Source organism: Phoxinus phoxinus (genome assembly GCF_949152265.1).
Source record: "Phoxinus phoxinus genome assembly, chromosome: 9".
NCBI classification, from domain to species: domain Eukaryota; kingdom Metazoa; phylum Chordata; class Actinopteri; order Cypriniformes; family Leuciscidae; genus Phoxinus; species Phoxinus phoxinus.
Window position 1 is genome coordinate 5,982,818 of NC_136884.1, and position 22,132 is coordinate 6,004,949.

The 22,132-nt window shown below is 38.8% G+C and overlaps 1 protein-coding gene across 1 annotated transcript in view; it reads left to right on the forward strand.

Annotated features, from left to right (window-relative positions):
- rassf3 (Ras association domain family member 3) overlaps nt 1-22,132 on the forward strand; it is a 34,953-nt gene that overhangs the window by 5,113 nt on the left and 7,708 nt on the right. The window contains exon 2 of the mRNA XM_079624276.1: nt 3,376-3,509. Within this exon, the coding sequence (XP_079480402.1) occupies nt 3,376-3,509 (134 nt within the window). The remainder of the gene's footprint in view (nt 1-3,375; nt 3,510-22,132) is intronic.

Below are 22,132 nucleotides of genomic sequence, written 5' to 3' on the forward strand. Positions count from 1 at the left end.
GCTTGTTCAAAAGTTTGGGGTACTGTATACTGTACTGTAAGTTTAGAAGAACAGTTCTAAACTTTTGACCTGTCTGTTCATCAAATAATCCTGACTTTTTTTCCTCACCATTCAGGATTGTGAGATATAAATGTGCAATTATGATTTATAAAGTCTAATTCTAAGGAAAAAAAGATTTGCGAGTTTATATCTCACAATTCTGACTTTATATCACGCAACTGCGACTTTATATACTATTTCATATTTTTTTATTCAGTGGTGGAAACAAGCTTCCATAGTTTTCAACATTGATAATAATAAGAAATGTTGTTTGAGCAGCAAATCAGAAAATTTAAAAATGATTTCTGAAGGATCATGTGACACTGAAGACTGGAGTAATGATGCTAAACAAAATCAGCTTTGATCACAGGAATAAATTATATTTTATAATATATTCACGTAGAAATTTTTTATTTTAAATTGTAATAATATTTCACAATATTCCTGTTTTTAATGCATGTTTTTAATCAACAAAATGCAGAAGAAGAGATTTATTTCAAAAACATTAAGAAATCTTATTGACCTCAAACTTTTGAAAGGGTGTGTATACTTTGATGGGAATTTTTGAGTAATGGGGTATTGGCAAATACTACCACATCATAAGTTGTCATAATTTGCATTAACAGTAAGCATTGGCATCAAACTAAATTTAGCAGCTACCTTGAATTTATTTAAATGTCAGGTTCATGCTTTTAAAAACTGCTTTTAAAGCTTTGAAAAACAAAAAAATTAACCATTACAAACGTTTCCTTTTCATGCAAGTTCAAAAACCCATCTCGTTTGGTCAACTTTAGTTTTCAATGCATTATATTAAGGGATGCTCTATTTATTATCTCGCTTATTACTTAGAACTGATTGTATGTTCATCGGGATGCTGCATATTTTCTTTTAGAGTGTTAATGAAATCAAATGAACCCTAATAATAGTATTTGGTTATGAGGGTGGTAAATATTTGGAAAGTGAGACTGCTGTGGGAATGACGGTTTTGTCTGAGTGTGTCTGTGTTATATGAGCTGTCTGCTGTGTTTGTGTAAGAAACATTTAAGAACTTGAATGACTTGTTCTCTGTCAACATGCAAAGTTTTAGAAACAGAGTCCCAAATATTGCACCGTCACGCCACAGTCTGGATAGAGGACAGTATTGTGTGTGTGTGTGTGTGTGTGTGTGTGTTTTGCTCCTCGGGCAGGTCCTGATCGATAGCGCCGTCCCTCATTACGGGAAGTGCAATTAAGGAAGAGGCAGGTCTGCACTTCCCACCCGCCCCAGAGACCAGAACAGTGTGTGTGTGTGTGTGTGTGTGTGTGTGTGTGTGTGTGTGTGCGTGCGCGCATACATTAGCTCAGTTCCACTGACAAGACCGCAGCTCTGTGCAAAGAATGGCACTTTAAGCAACCATTACCCATCATGCCCCAGTATTAAAGATCCACTTTCATCACACTCCTATCATTGCTCATCCTCAGGGTCATTCTGCTCTCAGCGTTCAATCAGAGATGATGAGATGAACATCTCAGTGATGTTACATTTAAGCATTAACTTTGTCCTATATGCCTAAAATTCTTAAGGAGAAATAAAAAGACATGAGATAAGCGATGAGCGTTTGACATACAGAAGAGGTATGATATTTAAGCGATGAGCATTTGACAGAGGTATGATATGAATGTGGACAGCATAGCTCACTTTGGTCTGTGAAGAAGTGAGATTCTGGCTTCTGATTACAAATTTAGGGTAATCTGAGCACAGTTTGAGATTTCTGAGATCCCTTCTGAAACTCATGTGAGTTTAAACATTTTCTCTCCATTTAATCTTGTTGCTCTGCATAAATATTTAAGGTATTAACAAGATCGTATTTCATTTGTGATTTTCCTTTACTTGTCTGTTTGAAGGGCCGAGATTACATTTGGGTATTTAAAACCAGAGGAGCAGGAAGTGGATAATGGATAGAATGTGCCGGATTTAAATGGCTGTCAGTAATGAGCAGAGCTGGACAAAGTGCACAACTTCCTTACTGGAGTGAAAGTACAGATACTACTGGTCAAATATTACTCCCTTAAAAGTAGTAAAGACCGATTTTTACTTAAGTAAAAGTACAGAAGAACAAGTATCAAAAGTAAAAAGTAAACGTCAATGCATTGTTTTGTTATTGTTGCATTGATGTATGTAATACTTACAGTGCCTTATGCCTCTGAATCTATGCCTGCCTACCCTCATATCGAGAGAGAGAGAGAGAGAGAGAGAGAGAGAGAGAGAGAGAGAGAGAGAGAGAGAGACTCCAAGTTACCTTGGAGATTGCATGGGCGAGAGACAAATGAGTTTGTCCCTCTGTTCTGAGAGTGGACTGCACTGGATGAGCATTAGTGTTTCTGAAGGCATGCGGTGAGTTAAGCTTTCGAGACAGAAAGCATCATCACTCGTATGCTTGAGTGGGATGGGAGCAGCATTCTGCAAACTTTACGGCAAAATTACTCAGCAAGTCAAGTCTCAATCTTCAGGTAGGTCATAACAGCGACGGGAACTGAAATTAAAGCCCCAAAGGGATTTTTTTTTAGCCATTGAAAAATGCCTCATGAAATGAACGTGTGCATGAATAAGCAAGTGTACGGTGTTATGCGTCATGTTTTCTGTGAACAGTGGCTAGTGAGGATTGGAAAGCAGAGGATGCTCTTCTTATTGACTATTCATTTTTATTAATTATCCATCCAATGCATTTCTGAGATGGATTTTGTTTCATTTCAGCATCAGAAAACATTTATTCTTATGCATGTGGAAGTATGCATAGCCTATCTTTTAAGTCCAGAAGTTTTCACAGGCAATAGCCTACATATTATATATATGTAAAACACATTCCTATAAAGATTTACCTTACTTTAACAATGTATTGTTGAATTATTTTAAATTGTCTTAATGTGTTGGTGATTTCTTACATCTTCCTTAAACAGGGGATTATGCTTTTCTACATAAAAAATTTGCACATGCGGCATTGTTTTGCAAACCAATATTTACATTTAGCCCACCAGCAAAACCATCGTATTTCACTAAATCTCCTACTTAAAAAATGATGCAGTTTGTTGAGGAGAGGTGTGAAAGGATGGACTTGCATCATCTAGGCGGTAGGCTTTTGTTTAACACCTTGCAAAACTACACCTTCAGTGGTAAAACCACTCAAAACACATCAGAAATGCTCTAGCAACCACCTTTCAACATGCAAATATTTACTTTTTACAAATGTACTGCAATGTTATTACATTGTGGCTGTGAGTTTTGAGTATAAAAGTTTTAAAAGGGGTATTATTTTAAGCATGTAGGAGTAACTGCTGTATGTTCTTCCTCTCCTCCAGGTTGCAAATACACATGTCATGCTCAGTGCCGTGACCAGGTGGCGCTAGACTGCAATCAGAACGGATCCATCAATGGTTGCCCACAAAGCGCTCTGGCTCAGGACCATCTGAACAACAACCAGTCCTCACACAGCGTGAGTACAGAGATTATTTGTGCGTGCTTTCACGTTTGCATGCACAAAGTTCAATCTAAACTGAAATCCACAAGTGAAACTCGTAGAGAATGTTAAGAATCACAGGCATTTACTAGTGATGTTTATGAGTGACCACAAGGGGGGAGAAAAATTCCAGATACATGACCTAAACTAGTCTCTCAGTATTCCTGTAAATGTAGACTGAGCAACGTTATATTCAGTCTTGGTCACCTTGGTGTGTATGTTATTGGCAGATAACAGATTAATGGAAAAGCATATAGTTTTTTTATGAGATCATGTGTTGAAATTGTGTCTACTATGGGTGTATTGATCATAGTTTGGTCATAGTAATTATTGCTTTTCTTTAGGAATGGTGTGACTTAGCTAAAGGATGATATACTGTTATTTAGCCCTATATGAGCACACACACACACACACGCACACACACACACACACACACACACACACACACACACACACACACACACACACACACACACACACGTTCCCATTGCACTTGGCATGGAACTAACAATGGCAGGATATTATTGGGCAGAATTCCTCTGGTCCCCATAGTGTCCAGTTTTGTTCTCATGTGCCTGTGCTAGTTTAAAACTATCACTCCCAGCGCTCTGTAAACTGTGCAGTATGAATGAAAGACGAGCAGTGTGTGTGTGACCTGGCGGGGTCAACACACAGGTTAGTGTGGTATGTGTGCTATTCACACTAATCCAGGTCTGTCAGTTTAGTGCGGCGTAGGAAGAGATATTGGAATATGTAAAGTTGTAAACTGCTGTGTTACTGTGGCTACAGATCCAAACTGATATTATTTTCATTGGCAACATTTATTCCCTGAAATTATTAGATGCCTGAGGGTGAAGTGAAAAAATCTCATTAGTGCTGAAAAATGAATATATGATTTAAATATTATTTAAAGTAGACCTGAAGAAATGCACGGAAGTATTTGCTGTTATGAAGTGCAGACATAATTTACAGTAGTGAGAATTTGAGGGGAAAATGTGCTTAATTATCATGAAAATAACCTTAATAGTCCTAAAACTAGACTTTATTTTCTTAATTTCCAAATATTTAATTGTGAACTTAGCTGTTTCCATCCACCTATTTTAATGCACATTTTGAGATATCGCATAAAAAAATCGCTGAATGGATGCCAAGATGCACATAAATTCGAAACACTGTGCATAAGAAATGTATGTGCTGAATTGAGGTGGATACATTTTTAATCCCTTAAAGGGATAGTTCACTTTAAAATGAAAATTCTGTCATCATATAGGCTACTCACCCTCACGTTGTTTCAAACCTGTATGAATTTCTTTCTTCTGCTGAACACAAAGGAAGATATTTTGAAAAATGTCAGTAACAAAACAGTTACCAGGTCCCATTGACTTCCATAATCCATAGTATTTTTTTTTCCTACTATGGAAGTCAATGGGACCTGGTAACTGTTTGGTTACTGACATTTTTCAAAATATCTTCCTTTGTGTTCAGCAGAAGAAAGAAATTCATACAGGTTTGAAACAACTTGATAAACTACGATGGAAACCCATTAACCGACTTAAACAATCGCAGGATGCGCAGCTGTCTTTTAGTTTTAGTTTTAAATATGTTACAGTAATGGCCACAAATGTGGTGTTATCAGTGTTTGGTGTAACTAATTACTTCCCTTGAAAAAGTAAAGTAAGGGATTACTCTTAATGTTTCTGTAATTTAATTATTTAAATTAGCTACATACTGTGTAGACCAATCCGATCTAATGGCAATTCGTATGCATTTTATGAGGTGGCTAAACCTAATAAAATACCTCATATAAGACCTCATATAAGACTTCACTCGTACAAATTTGTACGAATTAGCCACTTTGTAAAATACGTATGAAATGCCATGAGATTCGGACTGGTGTAAACCTGTGGTTCTCAACTCCAGTCCTCGGGACCCGGGATTTAGAAAGTAATTAGTAATAAGTTATTTAATTATTTTTAGAGAGAGTAATTAGTACAGTAATCTAATTACACTGTTGAAGAGGTAATTAGTAACTAATTAATTACTTTTTAGAGTAACTTACCCAACCCAACTGGCTGCTTTTTGTGTGACATATACCACATATTAAATGTACATGTAAATGTACATGTACATTGTATTATGGATGTTGAAGGTGCCGTATCGTGTGTGTGAGGTCTGAAGTTGGTTCGTTGGTAATTTGGGATTAAACATGGGTGTGTACATTCTCATAGGACAGTGAGGAACCAGCTGTTTGTGTCAGTCTAAACATGGACGAGTCTAACATTCATTTTAGCGTGCGTGTGTTTGACTCTTCATATAGACCCAACATTCCAGACCAGAACCCCCACCCCTCAAAGACAGTCGGTAGAGTCAGCCCCGTTACACAGGGCCAGACAAGGTCACACAAAGCGCTGACGGTTGAGAGAGGGATGTAGGAGGACAGGGTGTCTACATGTAACACCCATTCAATAATGCAAAAACAGACCACTGATAAAATACAAGAGAAAAATGACATCAAAACATAATATCTGGTTAACGGGTAAATATCCAAACCAATTAATATACTGTTGTTATTTTACATTCTTGGCGCATCGAATCCAATTTTAATGTAAGAACAGTCTATTTTATAAATATAAATCCACGAGTACGTCTGTTCAGAGTGTAAGGGTGATTCATATCTGAGATTTTACATGGATTACTGTAAAGCTGCTGGTGTAAGTAAGGTTTACCTTGGAGAACACTCCGTATGCTGTACTGTTGGATCAGCAATATTCTGTGCGGAGCCTGAGAAAGAAACAGAGGTGTAAATATGATCCAAACGAAAAGGAACAAACAGAAAGATGTAGGAAAGAGAGAGTTTCCTGTCAGGAAACAGTCACAGGATGCCTGCCGCATAACCGAGTACACACACACACACACACACACACACACACACACACACACACACACACACACGCACACGCACGCGCACACGCACACGCACACGCACACACACACACACACACACACAAGCACGTCTTGCACACATCACATTAGACTCAAGCACAGATACAAACACAAAAACACAGGTGCGTTGACCACAATAACTAATAAGCTCCAATTGCGCCCACCCATTTGCGCATACCAAAGATCACTGTAAGCCAGCGGGAGAGACCAAGACCATTACATTTATATCGTTTTTTATTGTAACACAATGTTTTGCAAAACTTGTTTTGTAGGTGAGTGCTCCGAAAAAAAGCATGTTAAAGTTGAGATTCAGCACAAGTATTCAGCAGGATAGTGTGTCGTTCATTTTTTTCCCTGTGAGGCAGCAGTTTTTTGGCAGGCGTGAGCTGAATGCTGGGAACTCTTTGGGTGGTGAAGCTGGTCCAAAATGCAAAAGTGCAAAGCTCCAACTCCACCGCATCACCCACACACCCATGTGACTCCAAGAAATGGGGATAAATGTCACACAATCTGCTCTTTATTGGTCAAGTTTACTGTATGTTTAGAATTGAATTCTGTTCATGTAAGCAAATTACTGTCAGTAGAGAAGGACAGATATTTTAGTCAGTACAGCATCAGGTCCGGACAGTCATGTGAAAAGATTGTAAATCAATTGACTGATTCACTTAGACTGATTTGATTTGGCTCTGCGTCACATTGGGTTTAGAGTTTATGTCTGCATACTATTTCTGCCCGCAACTGATGTCAGATGTCACAGATAACATGAGGTTTGACTAGGTTGTTCATGCCTTTCTGTTGGAACACATACTATTATATTCTGTTGGAACACATGCTATTATGGGAAAATGTGTAATTCTTTGCTGAATTGGAATGCTACAAGAATTCACTTTTAACAGTCACATGATGATGTTCCTAAAGGAATCTATAAATATCCTCCTAGGTCAGGCCCCTTGACCTTATTGGTGGACCACAATTTGACTTTTTGACAATTTTGACAAATTTGACAATTTGACTGCGACCATATTTGACTTTTAGTTCACTCGACTGTAAACAAGACAAACCCTGTTATCCTCAGAGCAGAATAAGCAGGTAGGTCTTCCCTCAGGTCTGGGATTAGACGCTGTCTATTTTAAGAGCTAATCCTGCCTCTTTCTTCAGATCTTCCTTCTGTCAACTAGGTCAGTGGTAACTATCCAGTAAGCACCTCACATAATGCTCACACTGATCCAAAAAACCTTCTGGAACTTACTATTGTATTTTGCTGGTTTCTAAACACTGTAAAAGTTTCTACGTAATCACAGTGCATCAATGCATGGATGTGAGTTCTCAGGTCCTGAGAGAGTGTTTTTTTTTAATCAAGCTAGCCAAAAGGAAGCCTGTATGTTTGTAAATGAAACCATGGAGCCCCTGAAGACCCTTTGACAAAACACTTGAGAGTGGTTGCTGTGGCTACTACTATATTAAACAGTAATAAAGTATCTTTCCATGGAAAAGTGCACCCAGCTTCTCTGCATGTGAATGAGTGTTTGCTAATTGCTCCCAGCCGTCAGCATATTCAGAAGGACTGGATTAGCCGACAGGCTCAGCTGGATCTAGAAGTAAAAAGATCATATTTGCACAATGAATGTATCCACAAACCTTTGGGATTGATAAAAAATCTGATCCGTATATATTTATAAGTTATAATATAATTTAATATAATGTAATGTCATTTATAGGATCATGCATACTGTACCCAGAGTGAGGGAATGGTCAAATTTGTTCACACAATCCATCAGGCCTTATCTTCATCCTTCCACTCGCTTTTCATTCAATCATGGACCCATTGTGGTTTCAATCTAGAGTTTGAATCAAGCTGTTGTTTATAGAGGTCAGGTACATCTCATCTCAGCTCAATGTTTATGTTTAGATAAAACTATTTAAACCAAAGTAGATGCTTTCCCGGGGTATAGCAGAATTGAAAAGATTGTAAGATAACATAGATCTTTGTGCCTGCACTGTAGAAACCAGACTGACATTACAAAGAGTCTTTAAAGACTTCAAGAGACCTTGTGAAACCCACCACAAGACAAGACGGAACCTGTACTGGGGTTAGACTTAACTGTGGGTGTCCTTTGTGTGCACTCTGGTACCGAATTACCTTCTATTTAGTCTTCCTTTACTGTCTGGAATTGTGAGGTTTGGCAGGAGAAAAGACTATGATTTCCATCTAGGGATAGTGAACTGATTGTTTGTGTAGAAAAGCCCTGATCTCGGCTTGGATCTCGCTAGCGTTTGGACTGAGAAGCTGAGGTCACTGTCTGTTTCAGCTTCCCTCTGATTCTTGTCTTTTTGAGATGACTATTCATATCTTAAGTATCCCAAAATAAAAAATATCGATAGTGTCTTTGTTATCATGCTGTGCCTTTGGGTGCTGGCGTTTGCTTTACAGTATTGGTTTCCTCAAATAAAAATAGATTAAAGTCACTTGTGATTTTGTGTGTAAAGGTGTGTAAAAGATTTGCTACTAATTGTCTAATTAATTTTCATAATTACAGTCATCTTTGTCAACAAAGAAATTCTCTAACATGATTCAATGGTCTCTTGAAGTATAATTAAAGAGCAAACACTGTACATGTAGCAATTTGTCATGACAGGTTTAGCCTTATAATTTGGGACAATTAAAGGACTGAAACGGCTTTACGCTCTGACCTCTCAAACCACACCCTGCCAGATCAGACATTGAGCGTAGGAAGGTGTGTGCTTCCTGAGGTCATCCACACATCCACAGTCAACTCTGTGCGTATGTAAATGAAATTGAAGTTGATTTGCGAGACATTCCACATGCCTTCATGCAAATGCCGGCACATAAACAGCGCCTCTGTGCTGAGAACACGAGCCACTCCCCTTTAGCAAAGGAATGTGGGTAATGTATAATGAAGGCTACGGCCCACAGCCAGAAAAACTACAGGTTGCAGTCACAGGTCACCTCTTGCCAGACCCTATTGTTCTGTAGTGGACATGGATTGAGTTTTCATACATTTTCACACGCTCCTTGACAACACTGATTTATGGAGGGTACTTCCACTTCAATTTATTGTGCATTTCAACAAGTTTGTGTTGCATCAAAAGATATCTTCTCTAGAATAAGAATTGTTTTTGGGTGAAAATGTATCCATTTTGTGAGATTTCTAATTCATACAATGAGATTTGAATGAAAGAGTACGGTTCTTAGGATAAAGAGCATGAAGCTTCACCCCAAATCCAACTGTTGCTAGCAGATTGTATGAATGCATACAAATTAACCACCAATTCACCAAAATGTAAAATAGTTACGAATGGCCATGAGACTTTGCTAATTTGACATACTGACCTACCACTGATGCATTTGGGTTGCATGATTTGGCCGTTCCTTGTCTGACAGGGTATTTTTAGGTATTCTCCATGTTCTTGGGATTAAATTAAGCACTGTCCTTCCCCAAACTTCTTGAAAGCTGCAGTTTGTGGGATGTGGTTTGCCCTGTCCTTGATCTACTGCAGATGTTGCTTTGGAATGAATCATGTTTTTTTTTCTTGACTGGGTGGGCTGTTATCATATGTGACGCACTGTTAAATACAAAATATAAATGTATAAAGTGGAAAATTGTTTGGAAACATAACCTCAAAGCAGCTGTTAACAGTAAAGATAATGTCTGTGCTCTTTTGGATTGGCGCTCTTGATATAAAAACTGTTTGGCGGTGGTTGCAGTAATGAATTTCGCCTGACTGATAATGCAAACCAAAGCTGCGGGGCTGTCATGGGTTCAGTGGGAAATTTGCTAGAGGAATATCATAAATGGTGTGCTCTTTTAAGCACTATTTCGCTTTTTAGAAAAACTTTCCCTGAAGTTACTTGCTTTACAACTTACATGTGTAATTTTAGGACAACTTTCTAATTCTCCAGATATTTGTGATCTATAGAAAAGTGGGTCCCAGGATCTTTGGATAAATTACAAAGAGCAGCTAACCCCCAAAATAATGGGTTTGCTTGTGGAGTAGATCCAAAACCAGACCTTAAGTCTAACACAAAGTCGTAAAAATGAGGCTTGTAATTTGTCAATAGATGAATGGGTTTATTTTAATTTTTTTACTGAGTACCAGCTTCCACATGAAGTTTGGTCTTCACGACCTAACAGCTGGACTTTATTCCAGGACCTGTATTCTTGATCACATGACCTGAAATGTGAGAAGTTGTAAAAGTAGTGGCAGCCAATTTCCTCTGTTCCAAACATGTTAATTAACCTTGTAAAGCAATGTTTAAGGTGTTGTTCTCACGCTTGTGGAAAACTATTGGTCAAAGTATTGACGTTACCTTGCAATACATAGCCTACGTAGCATGCATGCACACACAAACACACACACACACACACACACACACACACACACATCTCATCACAGAAGTCTGTCATCAAACTGTCTTCCACTTTTACACAGTTAGCCCTTATGTTTGCATTGGTCCACAGCTACTCCCTTTCATATGGGCAGTACGCCTATGTATTAAATGCCTCAAACCTATATTTTTAGCTCAGATGGTAGGCCTGCACCAACTTCAGAAGTTGTCCATGCTATGTTTCAAAGAAGGAAAATAAGAAAACTTGCATCTGTATGTTGCATTCTTATAGAGGTAAGTGAACTTACATTTTAAAAATAGATTTCCATTTGTTTTTGTTTTTTATTTGGGACAGAGGAAAAGCGTTCAAAGTTCAAACTGTTGTGACTGGATGAAAAGCAGTCGAAGCCGTTATATTGGAAGCTGCTTCTGTGCTTCTCATAGCCTTTGACTCTATACTCGGAGGAAGAATTGTTTCTCCAGATTATTTTTTTTTTATTTGATTGAACATTGCTTTATAACTTACCCTTGCCGCCGTTTATGAAAAGAGCTTTAGTAAAAACATGAATCAGGTGCGCAGGTAGGGGACGCAACAGGAGCCAGTGAATGAGGAAATGCTCCTCAGTGTGTGTATATGTGGGTGTGTTCTCTACAGCGAGTCGCTCCGGTTTATTGAACTCAGTTTAGTTTGAACGTGTTTGGGAAGGACTCGACTGGACGCGGTTTCCTTGATGGTTTAAAACATTTAAAGTATTGTCCACACTTAATACGTTTATTAGATATATGTATTACATAATTTAAACAGAAAAGGAAAAGTTTTTTTTGGAATTTGGAGACTGTTTCGACTTTTAGAGAGAAATACAGCCGATGGTTAGGGAGCGACAGTGACTCGCGCGGTTCACGTTTCGCAGCGTTGACTCACTCCTCCGTTTTACTTTATCATACAGTACAGTTATATGCGCGAATATAAAGCCTATTTTTTTTTGGATGTGTCAGAGTTTCTCTTCAAATGTCGTGGACGAGCACAATGAGTAGTGGATACAGTAGTTTGGAAGAGGATTCAGAGGAATATTTTTTCACTGCCAGAACCTCCCTGATCAAAAAGCCTTCGGTTAAACCCACGAACCTCAAGGTGATCATATTTACATTTATTTATATCAGTTTATTTATTTACTCGCTTGTTCTTTTTGTTTTGGAAGCTTACGTGTCATATTGTGTTTTTGGGATCAGCTGTAGCGTTGCTTTGAATTTATAGTAAAAACATTTTTTACAACAGCTCATTGATTTATAATAGTGTTTGAACCTTGAGTCTTGATCATTAACACAATTTTAGTTCAACCATAAGCATGTGATACTGTATTATTTTACTGTTATTTAACTTGGTTAACTACTGTTCCATACGTGAATGTTACAGCAGGCCTATGAGGTAGCTATACCTGCAGGCATGTTCATGATTTTAACGACTTAAGATAAAGCCTCTTTTGTGCCAGATTATATTGAGAAAGTACTTTTTAAAACACTGAATGGGCATTGAAGAGGATTCTAAAATTAATTTTTCCACATGGTCATTTTTAATAGGCTTAAATTATGGGTTTAGCACAGTACTGCACACTTATAACTAGTTTGTTTTGATTTATTATGCATATTATCATTATTAAGGGTGTTATTTGATTGTGCATGACGTCTGATTTTACTTTAAAGCATTACGTCATGCCATCATGGCACGGAAGTTATGATAAAGTAGGTCACTCTCAACTCATGAAAGCTGTTTTGTTCAGTATCTTTTTCATGCTTAGTGTGTGGTTGTCAATTGGCTGACATCAGCATGCCCGTATCAAAGACAACTGCTTATAATTTCAGTTTTACTTGGCTGTCTGAGACCGAGTTGCTATTAAAACTGCAGTCAGTGTGACTGACCCCATGTGATTTGAATATGGCCTTACACAGTCATGTGTGACTGCAAGACGGGCTCAAAGAGAAAAGATGCATAGTATCACCCCCACACTTCTGTCAATTACCCGATTGTGAGAAAAATGTCAGCGGAGACAAGTTTTCACGATGTTAATGCTGTCATGTGACTTAAATTTTCTGGGGGGAAACAGTTGCAGATTGTTTTATTGGATGTCTAGGACTCTTTCCCAAAACACATTGAGCTGCCTACATAGGCATCATTTTAAGGCATCATAGGCTTGTTGCCATTTCAAAGGCTCTTCTGAAAGATAGGCAATCCCAGGATGCGTTACAGCAAGCTTAGTGAGAGCGGTCCAAATCAGTCCATTACACTTTATGAAGTATTATTCTGCCTTAAATGGTAACTGACTCTCTAGCCAGTAGAAAGGCTAGACTCTCAGACTTATGAATCTGTTATAAAGTCTTGATGTATCAAATTCCAGACTTTTATACTGCACATGCTACACATGCAGTCTATGACTATCCATTGTGTAATGTAGCAACAGAAGGAATTGCTCAAAAAGGAATGAGTCAGTTCCTTAAACAGCCTGACACATTGCTATAGCTTACTTCCTGTTACTTCATTCTGCCAAAGGCGCCCCAACCCCCTAACTATTTCATCATCAGCAAAACTAACCAAAAATTCAAAGGGCACTTCAAGTATGCGCAAGATGCAAATAGACACTGTTGCATCTACAAAAGTAAAGTGTCATTATCAAGCGGAGCAGACATGCCCCGTACCTCATCTGTTTTGTCACCTCTTGCATGCCACAAACGCACGGACCCTGGGAAACAGCTGCTGGGACAGGCCTGCAAAACAGCAGGATCATGATGGGGGTTTGTGTGGGCCACAACGCTCAGTCCGTACAGAGAAACATTGTAACCCTGACCATAATGGCTCAATTTATTGGAGTGAAAAACGGTAATGTTTATTTTGTTGAATCATTTAATATACTTAATTTCAACTTCAGAAACCAGTACAGGTACAGTCTATACGGTACATTTAGTGTCAACGGCTGAATTCACTTTCCATTAAGCAGCTAATTCTATTTACAGTGGCTTGGAAGAGAGAGTGTGAATTGTGTTGTTGAAGTTAGAAGTGCTAAAACGGTTTTCCTGCTTTTCAGAGATTTGCTTTTTAGGACAGTTGTGGTGAAAAAGGTTTTAAAGGCCGGCGTTATCTACAGTCTGCAGGCTGTTTTTATAACTCAGGGCCTGAATGAGGGGAAATTAAATTAGTAACATACACAGACAAAACTCAAAATCTGGTGTGGATGAATAGAGAAGCCCATATCGATAGACTGCCACTGCTCTACCTGTAGATTTGTGTGCTTGTTTACTGTAACTTGCTTTGTTTTTGTGGCAACACTCCATTTGGTGGTGAATGGTTTGTGCATGACATGACGTCATTGGCCTTGGATATTCGCATGCTTTGCCAACGTAGGCCCTGAAATCACAAAGAAACTTAGCTCTCAACTCTTGTGAAAGTTTTACATCCATTGTTTCACAAGGTTTTCCAGGTTTATCCTGAGCTTTCCGCTTGCTTCCGTCAGATACTGATCAAAGCATTTTGAGCCATTACATTAATTCCTCATGAGGGATCAGGTGATCGGTCAAACGGGCTGGACCGATGTGAATTGCGTCTGGTACCTGCTGGACATGCACTCACTGAGCATTAGATGAAGACTTTCATGTCAGCCACACTCAGAAAGATAAAACTAAATCTTAAAGGATGTTAATGCAGATCTGAGCTGACTCCAGTCTGAGTTTACACGAGAGCAGATCCAAGAATCCTGCGTAGAGAGAGGTCTACTCTCTGTAAATCCAGAGAGAGCAGCCAAGAGTATGTGTGCTGAGACGCTGCTGTTCAAGGGACTGAGAGTAAATGTTTATATTAATGCCCATATCTTCTCAAACAAACTAGAATAGATATAGACAATAGAACTTTTCCACCGCTATGTGCAATCCATGAACGGACCGACAAAATCTTTAGCATTTAAAAGATTTATTAATAGGCCACACTGTAAATTTTAAAAGACTGATTGGTTAAATCTCACAAAACCAGTCAAAAACATGTAATTTCACCCCAAAATAAAGAGAAATACAGAAATTATACCTTGCTTCAAGATTTTTTTTCATTAAGTTCCACTCAAAATAGAGAATGCATGATTGTAGTAGCCTATTTGTTGTCCTGTCTTTCATTAATGCTAATTAAAATAAAAAAGTAAAAATACTGTATACTCTAATAAGTATCATCATTTTTTTTTTGACAATTACAAAACTTAAACTTAAATTGATATATCTAGTATTTTGCAGTGGTTTGTGTTTAATAAATAACATAATACAAACAATCTTAATGACGGTTCTGTAAATAGATTTTATTTATGCAAGATATAAATGTTTACAATTTTTCTTTATTTTTTTGGGGTGAAATGTGACCTAGACATGTGCTTTAAAAAATTGGATAGGCTTAGTGGTGTCAAACCTTCACATAAGGGAAACTGTTTAGAGAAGGCGATGTGAAATGGTCATGCTGTTTATACTGCGGAGTGAAAAGCTAAAATTTTCTCCAGATTATCTTTTTAGCCATGTGTTGCTCCGTTAATACCATGAAGAAACTTTCTGTGCTGCTGTTTTGTCTAAATTCATGTTTAATGCCCTTGCATCACAGAATGGAAAGAATTTGACTCTGTTTGTTCGTCTGTAATGGCTCACTGTTACATGACCAGACAAGGTTGAGTGGTTTCAGATCCTGCATTACACAAAACCAAATTATTAAGAATTCAAAACAAGGTCTGGAGCAATATTTTTGACTGATTAGGAAAACATCAGATTACAAGGCTCCAGTAGGCCACTGTGTTCGTTTTCATCATCATCAAGTCCGGCAAAAGAGAGCATTGCCGTTTAATCTGATTAGCCCGCAAAGTAGCATTGTGCATCATGGAGTAGTATGCCCTATTACAAGCTGCCTTTGATGATAGAAACATTAACAGCACCTTCTCAAAGTCTGAACGTATTTTCCAACATAAGTCAATGCATGGATTAACAACAGCCGTTAAATCCTCAAGACCCCTGTCAATCGAATTGCTTTTGGATGTCTGAGAGGCATTTGATTGTCGTCATGCTTTGAAAACAGGTCAAAAGTTTACATTTACGGACGTATGTACATCGCAGTCTCCCCCTCTCATTGCTCGTGGTCACGGCTCTGTTAAACTCATGCGGATCCACACATGTAGAGCATCTGGTTGCAGTTTCTCTGAGAAAAGCTGTAATTACAGTTAAGAGGAAGATAAGACTAGATGAAGGCGGTTGTTTGTCGGTCTTGCTATGTTACGGTCCATTGGCTGAATGTCACACAAAACCTCTGCCCAGTCAGCAGATAAACTCTCCAGCTGACATTGGGAGCACATGCCATGGTTTGGGAACTACCTGTTGAAGTTTGGAGTACGTCAAATAAAATTAAAAATGTTCTGTTCTGCTTGTGTCTCATAAATAAGGCCCAACGTTTGAACATTGCCAATGAATTAGAACAATAAATCTAGTCTTAAAGTCTCCTCTGTTACATTACATCTACATGTATAGTGTTTGCATTATTAGAACTAGAACGGGTATTTTAGTTAAAGTTTGGCCCATTTGCAGTGTTGATTATGGACTAGGTCATTTTTTAATTTCAAAGAAAGCTCTGTGCTGTTAAAGCTGCAGTCCGGCACTTTTTTGTGTTTAAAAATATCAAAAAAGACATTTTTGAAAAAAAACTTAACCAGCCAGTGTTCAAAACGATCTGCTTGCCTTACCTCGATTCAAAACGGTAAGCTTGTAATAATGATTTTAATTCCAGTGGTACTGGTGGATTTCCGCGGGAATTTCAAGCATGTCTTTGCGTCATTACGTCACTTCTGTACACATATAGAATGAGTCCCGGCTAGTCGGCTATATAGCGTGTGTGGATGATGGTGGAGATTTAGCTTAGCACTTGGTATGGCGGATCCCGAAAGTTTAAAGCGACAATCACCAGGGACAACTGGAGAGTCACCAGTTGTAAAACCCAAAAGACTTCGGACTTCAGAGTGGCTACAGAAAAAAAGAGACTGCAGCCGAGCCCATGCTAAAACAAGGATAAACATCAGCAGGGCTTTTGAAAGGTGGCGTGAACTCCGTGTTTTGAAGGGGTTCAAAATGTATGTGAATAAAATTTGATTATATTACAGTTTTAAATAAGCATTTGATTACACATACGTGTGTGTTTTTTATTTAAAAGAGAAACAGTTATTAGGAACATTAATTTGTTGGTATGACAATTAGAATTTATACTGCACAGAAATGAAAACTGAACTACAGGTAGCCCTAATACACATTAAATGTAGTCACGCAATAATGATGTAGAATAATTAATAATTTGAGAACAAAATATATTTTTCACCTTTTGACGTGATATGCAATCGTTAGATTTAATTTAGCATGATATAGCCTACTGCAATGCTTCCCCCCACCCCCCGAATTTGGTCAGAACAAAAGTGAATGTTACTTACTTGTTCAGATGACATGTACCGATGAAAATTCTAATGTTGGTTAACGTTATACACTTTCAAAAAGTATACTCTGAGATTGCTGATGACAGTAGTACAGTATCCACAGCGACGCGGCAGCGACAGGTTCTCCTCAATACATTGTGTTCATCCGCGCTGTTTCATGCCGATTTACTACCCACGCACAGTTAATAATTCCGCGAATAACTGCAATTGCAGATTTCGAACAGAGATGGCGACAAAGAGGAAAAACGACGGACTGCAGCTTTAAATATCTCGGTGTTTTACAGTTGGAGATATGGATCCATCAGGAAATGGCGCTTAGACTCCAGAGTTTTCCTAGAGTTTTATCGTTTCCTGCATTTCATTTTATCTAACTGTGTTGACAGTGTTGTACATGCACCTTATTCAGGATAAATATTAGTTCAAGCTTCTATTATCCCTATCATTTTAAAACCTAAAATGGCCTTTAGTCCTTTCATCTCCAATCTTCAATTTGTATAACTTTCATGTTAGTCTAGTTGTTTGAATGAAATCATTTGCTAGAAATAACATACCCACATTTGAGTGAGGAGATAAGGCACAGTTTGCTAAATGTGACTTTGAAACCGGATAAGTTCTTTGAGTGCGTATAGGTCACTTGGCTTGCACCTGGCATGTCACATTTGATCTCAGCCTCTTTCATTTTACGTCTTCCTTTGAAATCATTCCTAAGCCATCACTTCTCTGGAATGACATCATCGCTGAGCACTGTGCTGTGGTGAATGTATCCTATATCCCCATGAACAAAGGTCCTTTTTATTCTCATCATCTCCCCAGCTATATCATGATTTTTAGTGTTAGATTCATGACATTCTTAGAGCAAAACCGTATTTGTTTTTGCTGTTAGTTGCAGATCTTCTACACTATTTAGTTGAAACTCCCCATCCTGGGTTAATTTTTGTCATAAGTAATTGTGCTCAGAGAGTACATCCTGTTAATGATAAATTTGAAAGACTGTTTGTTCTCCAACTGCAAATTAGCTGGACATGATTCTGAAGGTCTTTCAGGCGAATGGAGGCCTGTTTGACGTCATGTATCTTCCCCCTTTGGCCTATATTTATTACCAAGTATATCAGATTTGGCATTTTAGCTGGACATTTTCTGGTTTGTGATTTCATATTTCAGCTTTGTGTGGCATCTCATCAGTCAAAAACAACAGATGAGCTCCTTCTTCAATTTCTCACAGTTGCCCACAGCTGTGGTAAGTGGGCAGATTTCATCATAATAATGACTTGGGACGTCATACAGTAAGGTTGTATTTAATTTTTCTCTGAGCTCAGTGAAGGCACTGTATTCCCCATCTGGCCTGACAGGTTTTGTTATGATCAATCGGGCCGCTGTGGTGAGTCAGACAGCTCTACTTCCTCTCTGTTGTGAATCAGCCCAGGATCATATTCAATTCTGCGTTGTGCGTGAAGGACTAGTCTTTTTGGCTTGTAAAGGGCTAAAGTTCCCTACTTTCTTAAGAAGTCTTCTCTCCGAGAAGAGCAGAATACTTTTTCTTTTTTTTACAGTATAGTGTTGCAAGCAAAACAAACCACACCCTGTTTTTATGTTTCAGCTCATATCCTATGTTATCAGTAATCTTTGAAGCCAAGTTTACCCATAACTCCTAAGTAAGTCACAGACACCTTCTTGTGGATATTATGAAGTACAGTACCTACAAATATATTTGAAGGTCTAGAATGGCCCTACTTGATCAGTGAAAACTCAGAACCTTGAAACCAAGCTGTCAGTCACAAGTTACTATCCCAGCAGAGCTTTATGACGTTGGGATGGAAATTGCTGGGAGGTATCGGTCAAGCTTTCCAATGAAAGCAGCTCGTAAGAGTCCTTGAGGGGCTCTTGTGTTATAATTGGCCTGTCTGTTGTGGAGAGCAACAGAGGAGATGAAAGATCTTTTCCACGTTCTTACCTCACACACGTAGTGTCGTTCAAACACGCCTAGCTTTCATAATATACATTATGGTATTTTTTTCTTGTTCCGTTGCCATTCCTTGCAGACATAAACACAGTTATGAAACTGTAATTTGTAGAAGGAAGTTTAGGAGAGCATCAAGGGTTAAAGGACAATGTCTGATTGGCGTATAAAGGCATGTGTACATTTCCATGTGAGGCGATGTTATAGTAATTAAAATGAAAGACACCCATGAGTCATATAGCCTACCTGCATAGATGGATAACCTCATGAACTGTGCTGGTTGCGTAAGCATTTAGATTTATGGAAAGAGAAAAACCAAAAGACATTTTTACATTATTGAAGATTTGAGGCAACAGGGATTGTACAGTAGGCATTGCAACTCAACACCCCTTAAACTGAGAATTTTCATCAAAGTCCAGAATTATATGACGCTATATTTTTGTTTCACAACATGAATTGTTGTCAGTAATGTAACCAGTTGATGAACTTTGGTGTGAGTGTTCACCAAGCTTGCAATACGTTCCTTGGTGGTTTCCATTCCTCTATTCTTGTTGGCTGTGGTTTCCTGTACTCTGTAAACCTCCCTGTAGTTCTGACTATTCTAGAATAACATCATGCAGTCTAATCTGCCTACTGTCCTGCTGAGTAGGAAGTCACACAGAATGGTCATTTTTTTATTCTTTCAGTTGTTGAACAATCGCCCAGTGACTGGAGTCCAGCCTTTGGTTTGCATAAGGGTATTGACCGGTTCTACTGCTCGCTTCAGAAACTCCATTAGCTGAAGAATGTGTTGGGGAGGAAAGGTGTGGTGACCAGGGACTTCCTGTGGGGTATTGGGAATGAGAAGGGGCTGTTTTATTAGAGCTTGCAGATCAGTGTACATTGGCAAGCGTGATGAGTTGCAGTCATTTTAGGCGTGCCCTAAAAATCCCCTGGAAAAGCTCAGCTAAAAATAAAAAGCAGGTTGTCTTTCGATTATCTTGTCCGCCAAGCCTTTTGGTGTTTTTTTTCTGATGGACACGCAACTCTAACTCGTCTGTCAGTAGCACAGATGATATCAAGTGCTTTATCTGCAGAAATCAAGAGTTTGTCAGGTAGGAGTGCCCCTGAAAAACCAGTTCGGTCGCACCTCATGTGTCCTGTTCCACTTAAGTCGAGTATGCCGTGACCACCATGTGTGACAGAAATCAAGACACATGACTGAAAACAAGGAACAAAAACCCTAACATTACCACATGCCACACCCTCCGGTCTTGCTTATCAGCTGAGGACACCATGGGGCCTACAGAGTGCAGAGTTTGCTTTCTCCCTTTAATGTTTTGACTAATGTTCCTTTTGATCTCTGACAAGTAGAGACGGTCCGGTCGGACCTCAGGGATACCTTTAACCTGTTCTTCTTGTTCTCTGTCCTCTCGGAATGCGTTGCTCCACATGAAGAGCGAGGACACAATCCCTCACAACAAAGGCGGTAAAGCTGCTTTTTCTGTCGCATTACCTCATCGGCCTAGTGTTTATTTTGCCTTTGTCACACTCTGCTGTGCAGAGGCATCCGTGTTAACCCTGTCCTTCCTGGTTTAGTTCTGCACAGCCTTCTGTTCATATTGCTGATGGTGTCTACTTTCCCAAACATTACGTCAGCAGTACCTTGACAAACCACTCTTAGCTAGACGTATCAACATCAATTCCTAGGTCTAGATTGTTAAAAGACCATGTTGGGAGACTGAAATCAAGCTGGCGTCAAGTCTCACTATTACTTTGTGGGCACCAATCAGAGTTTACATAACCGACATGCATAGTTCAGCCTGGCTAATGAACAACCCTCAGAGAGCTGACGGAGACCACATCACTGAAGCCATAGGCGGCACAAGCTGATGTGTTGAGCTGCAATCCCTTGCACGCACTCAACAGCTCAACGGGCCCGCAGAGACGCTCTCGCACCCTCATTAAAAAAGTTCTTACCAGCTTTTGTTTTGGTGAATGGGGAATTAATGGGCTCTCGGCTTGTAGTTGTGACTTCATATAAGAGTGTTTCTTCTGGTTAATTGGTCTGATCTGAACACATGACAGAAAGTCTGGAAAGTATTGTTTTCCATTCTCATTTGTGCTCGTCAGGATAGTCACGTGATTAAGCTAATGACCTGGTGTGACGGTTGGCACGTCCAAAGTAGTGTAAAGACTAAGCTCTGTCAGTAAAGATTAGTCCCATTTGGCACGTAACAGGTGTCTGTTTATCGTTAGAACACTAGAGACAATACTTTTGTTGGCGTTGCTTTTAAAGATCAATTTGTTGATCAAGGCTTAAAGGTGCTCTGCTTCAACATGCTAACATTCGGCATGGGAAAAACCCTATCTGGGAATTAAAATATAAAGTGAACTTAAATATGAATTTAAACATAAATGAATAGGTATTTATTTACAGATATTTTATTATGTTGTCAGTTATCCAGGCTGCACTTAAGAAAGAATAATGCAAGAATTAAATAGTCAGTTTTGAAAAGTGTAGTAGTATTGCACGGAAACATGTTTATTCTAAGAGCTTTAGGGCTTTATAGTAAACTCAGACATTTTAAAACGTGTTTAGCCTTTAAGTAGATGTTGTCTTGGTATGAAAACAGTGTGAGTCATGCACTGTAACATTCATTATACATGCAACACAAAACCACCTGTTATTCCAAACCCTCCAGGCAGTCTTGGCCCTTGCAGGAGGGGAATTACGACTGTCTTTAACAGTTCACACACAGCATTCAGCCTCTGGACTCTGTTAGCTGAGAAGGTCCTTGTCCATCAATGTGTTGTCACTTCAGCCCAGGACTATTTCCTTATAAGGGACTCTATGCTTTTGTTTTGAGCTTTGAGTGCTCATGAAACG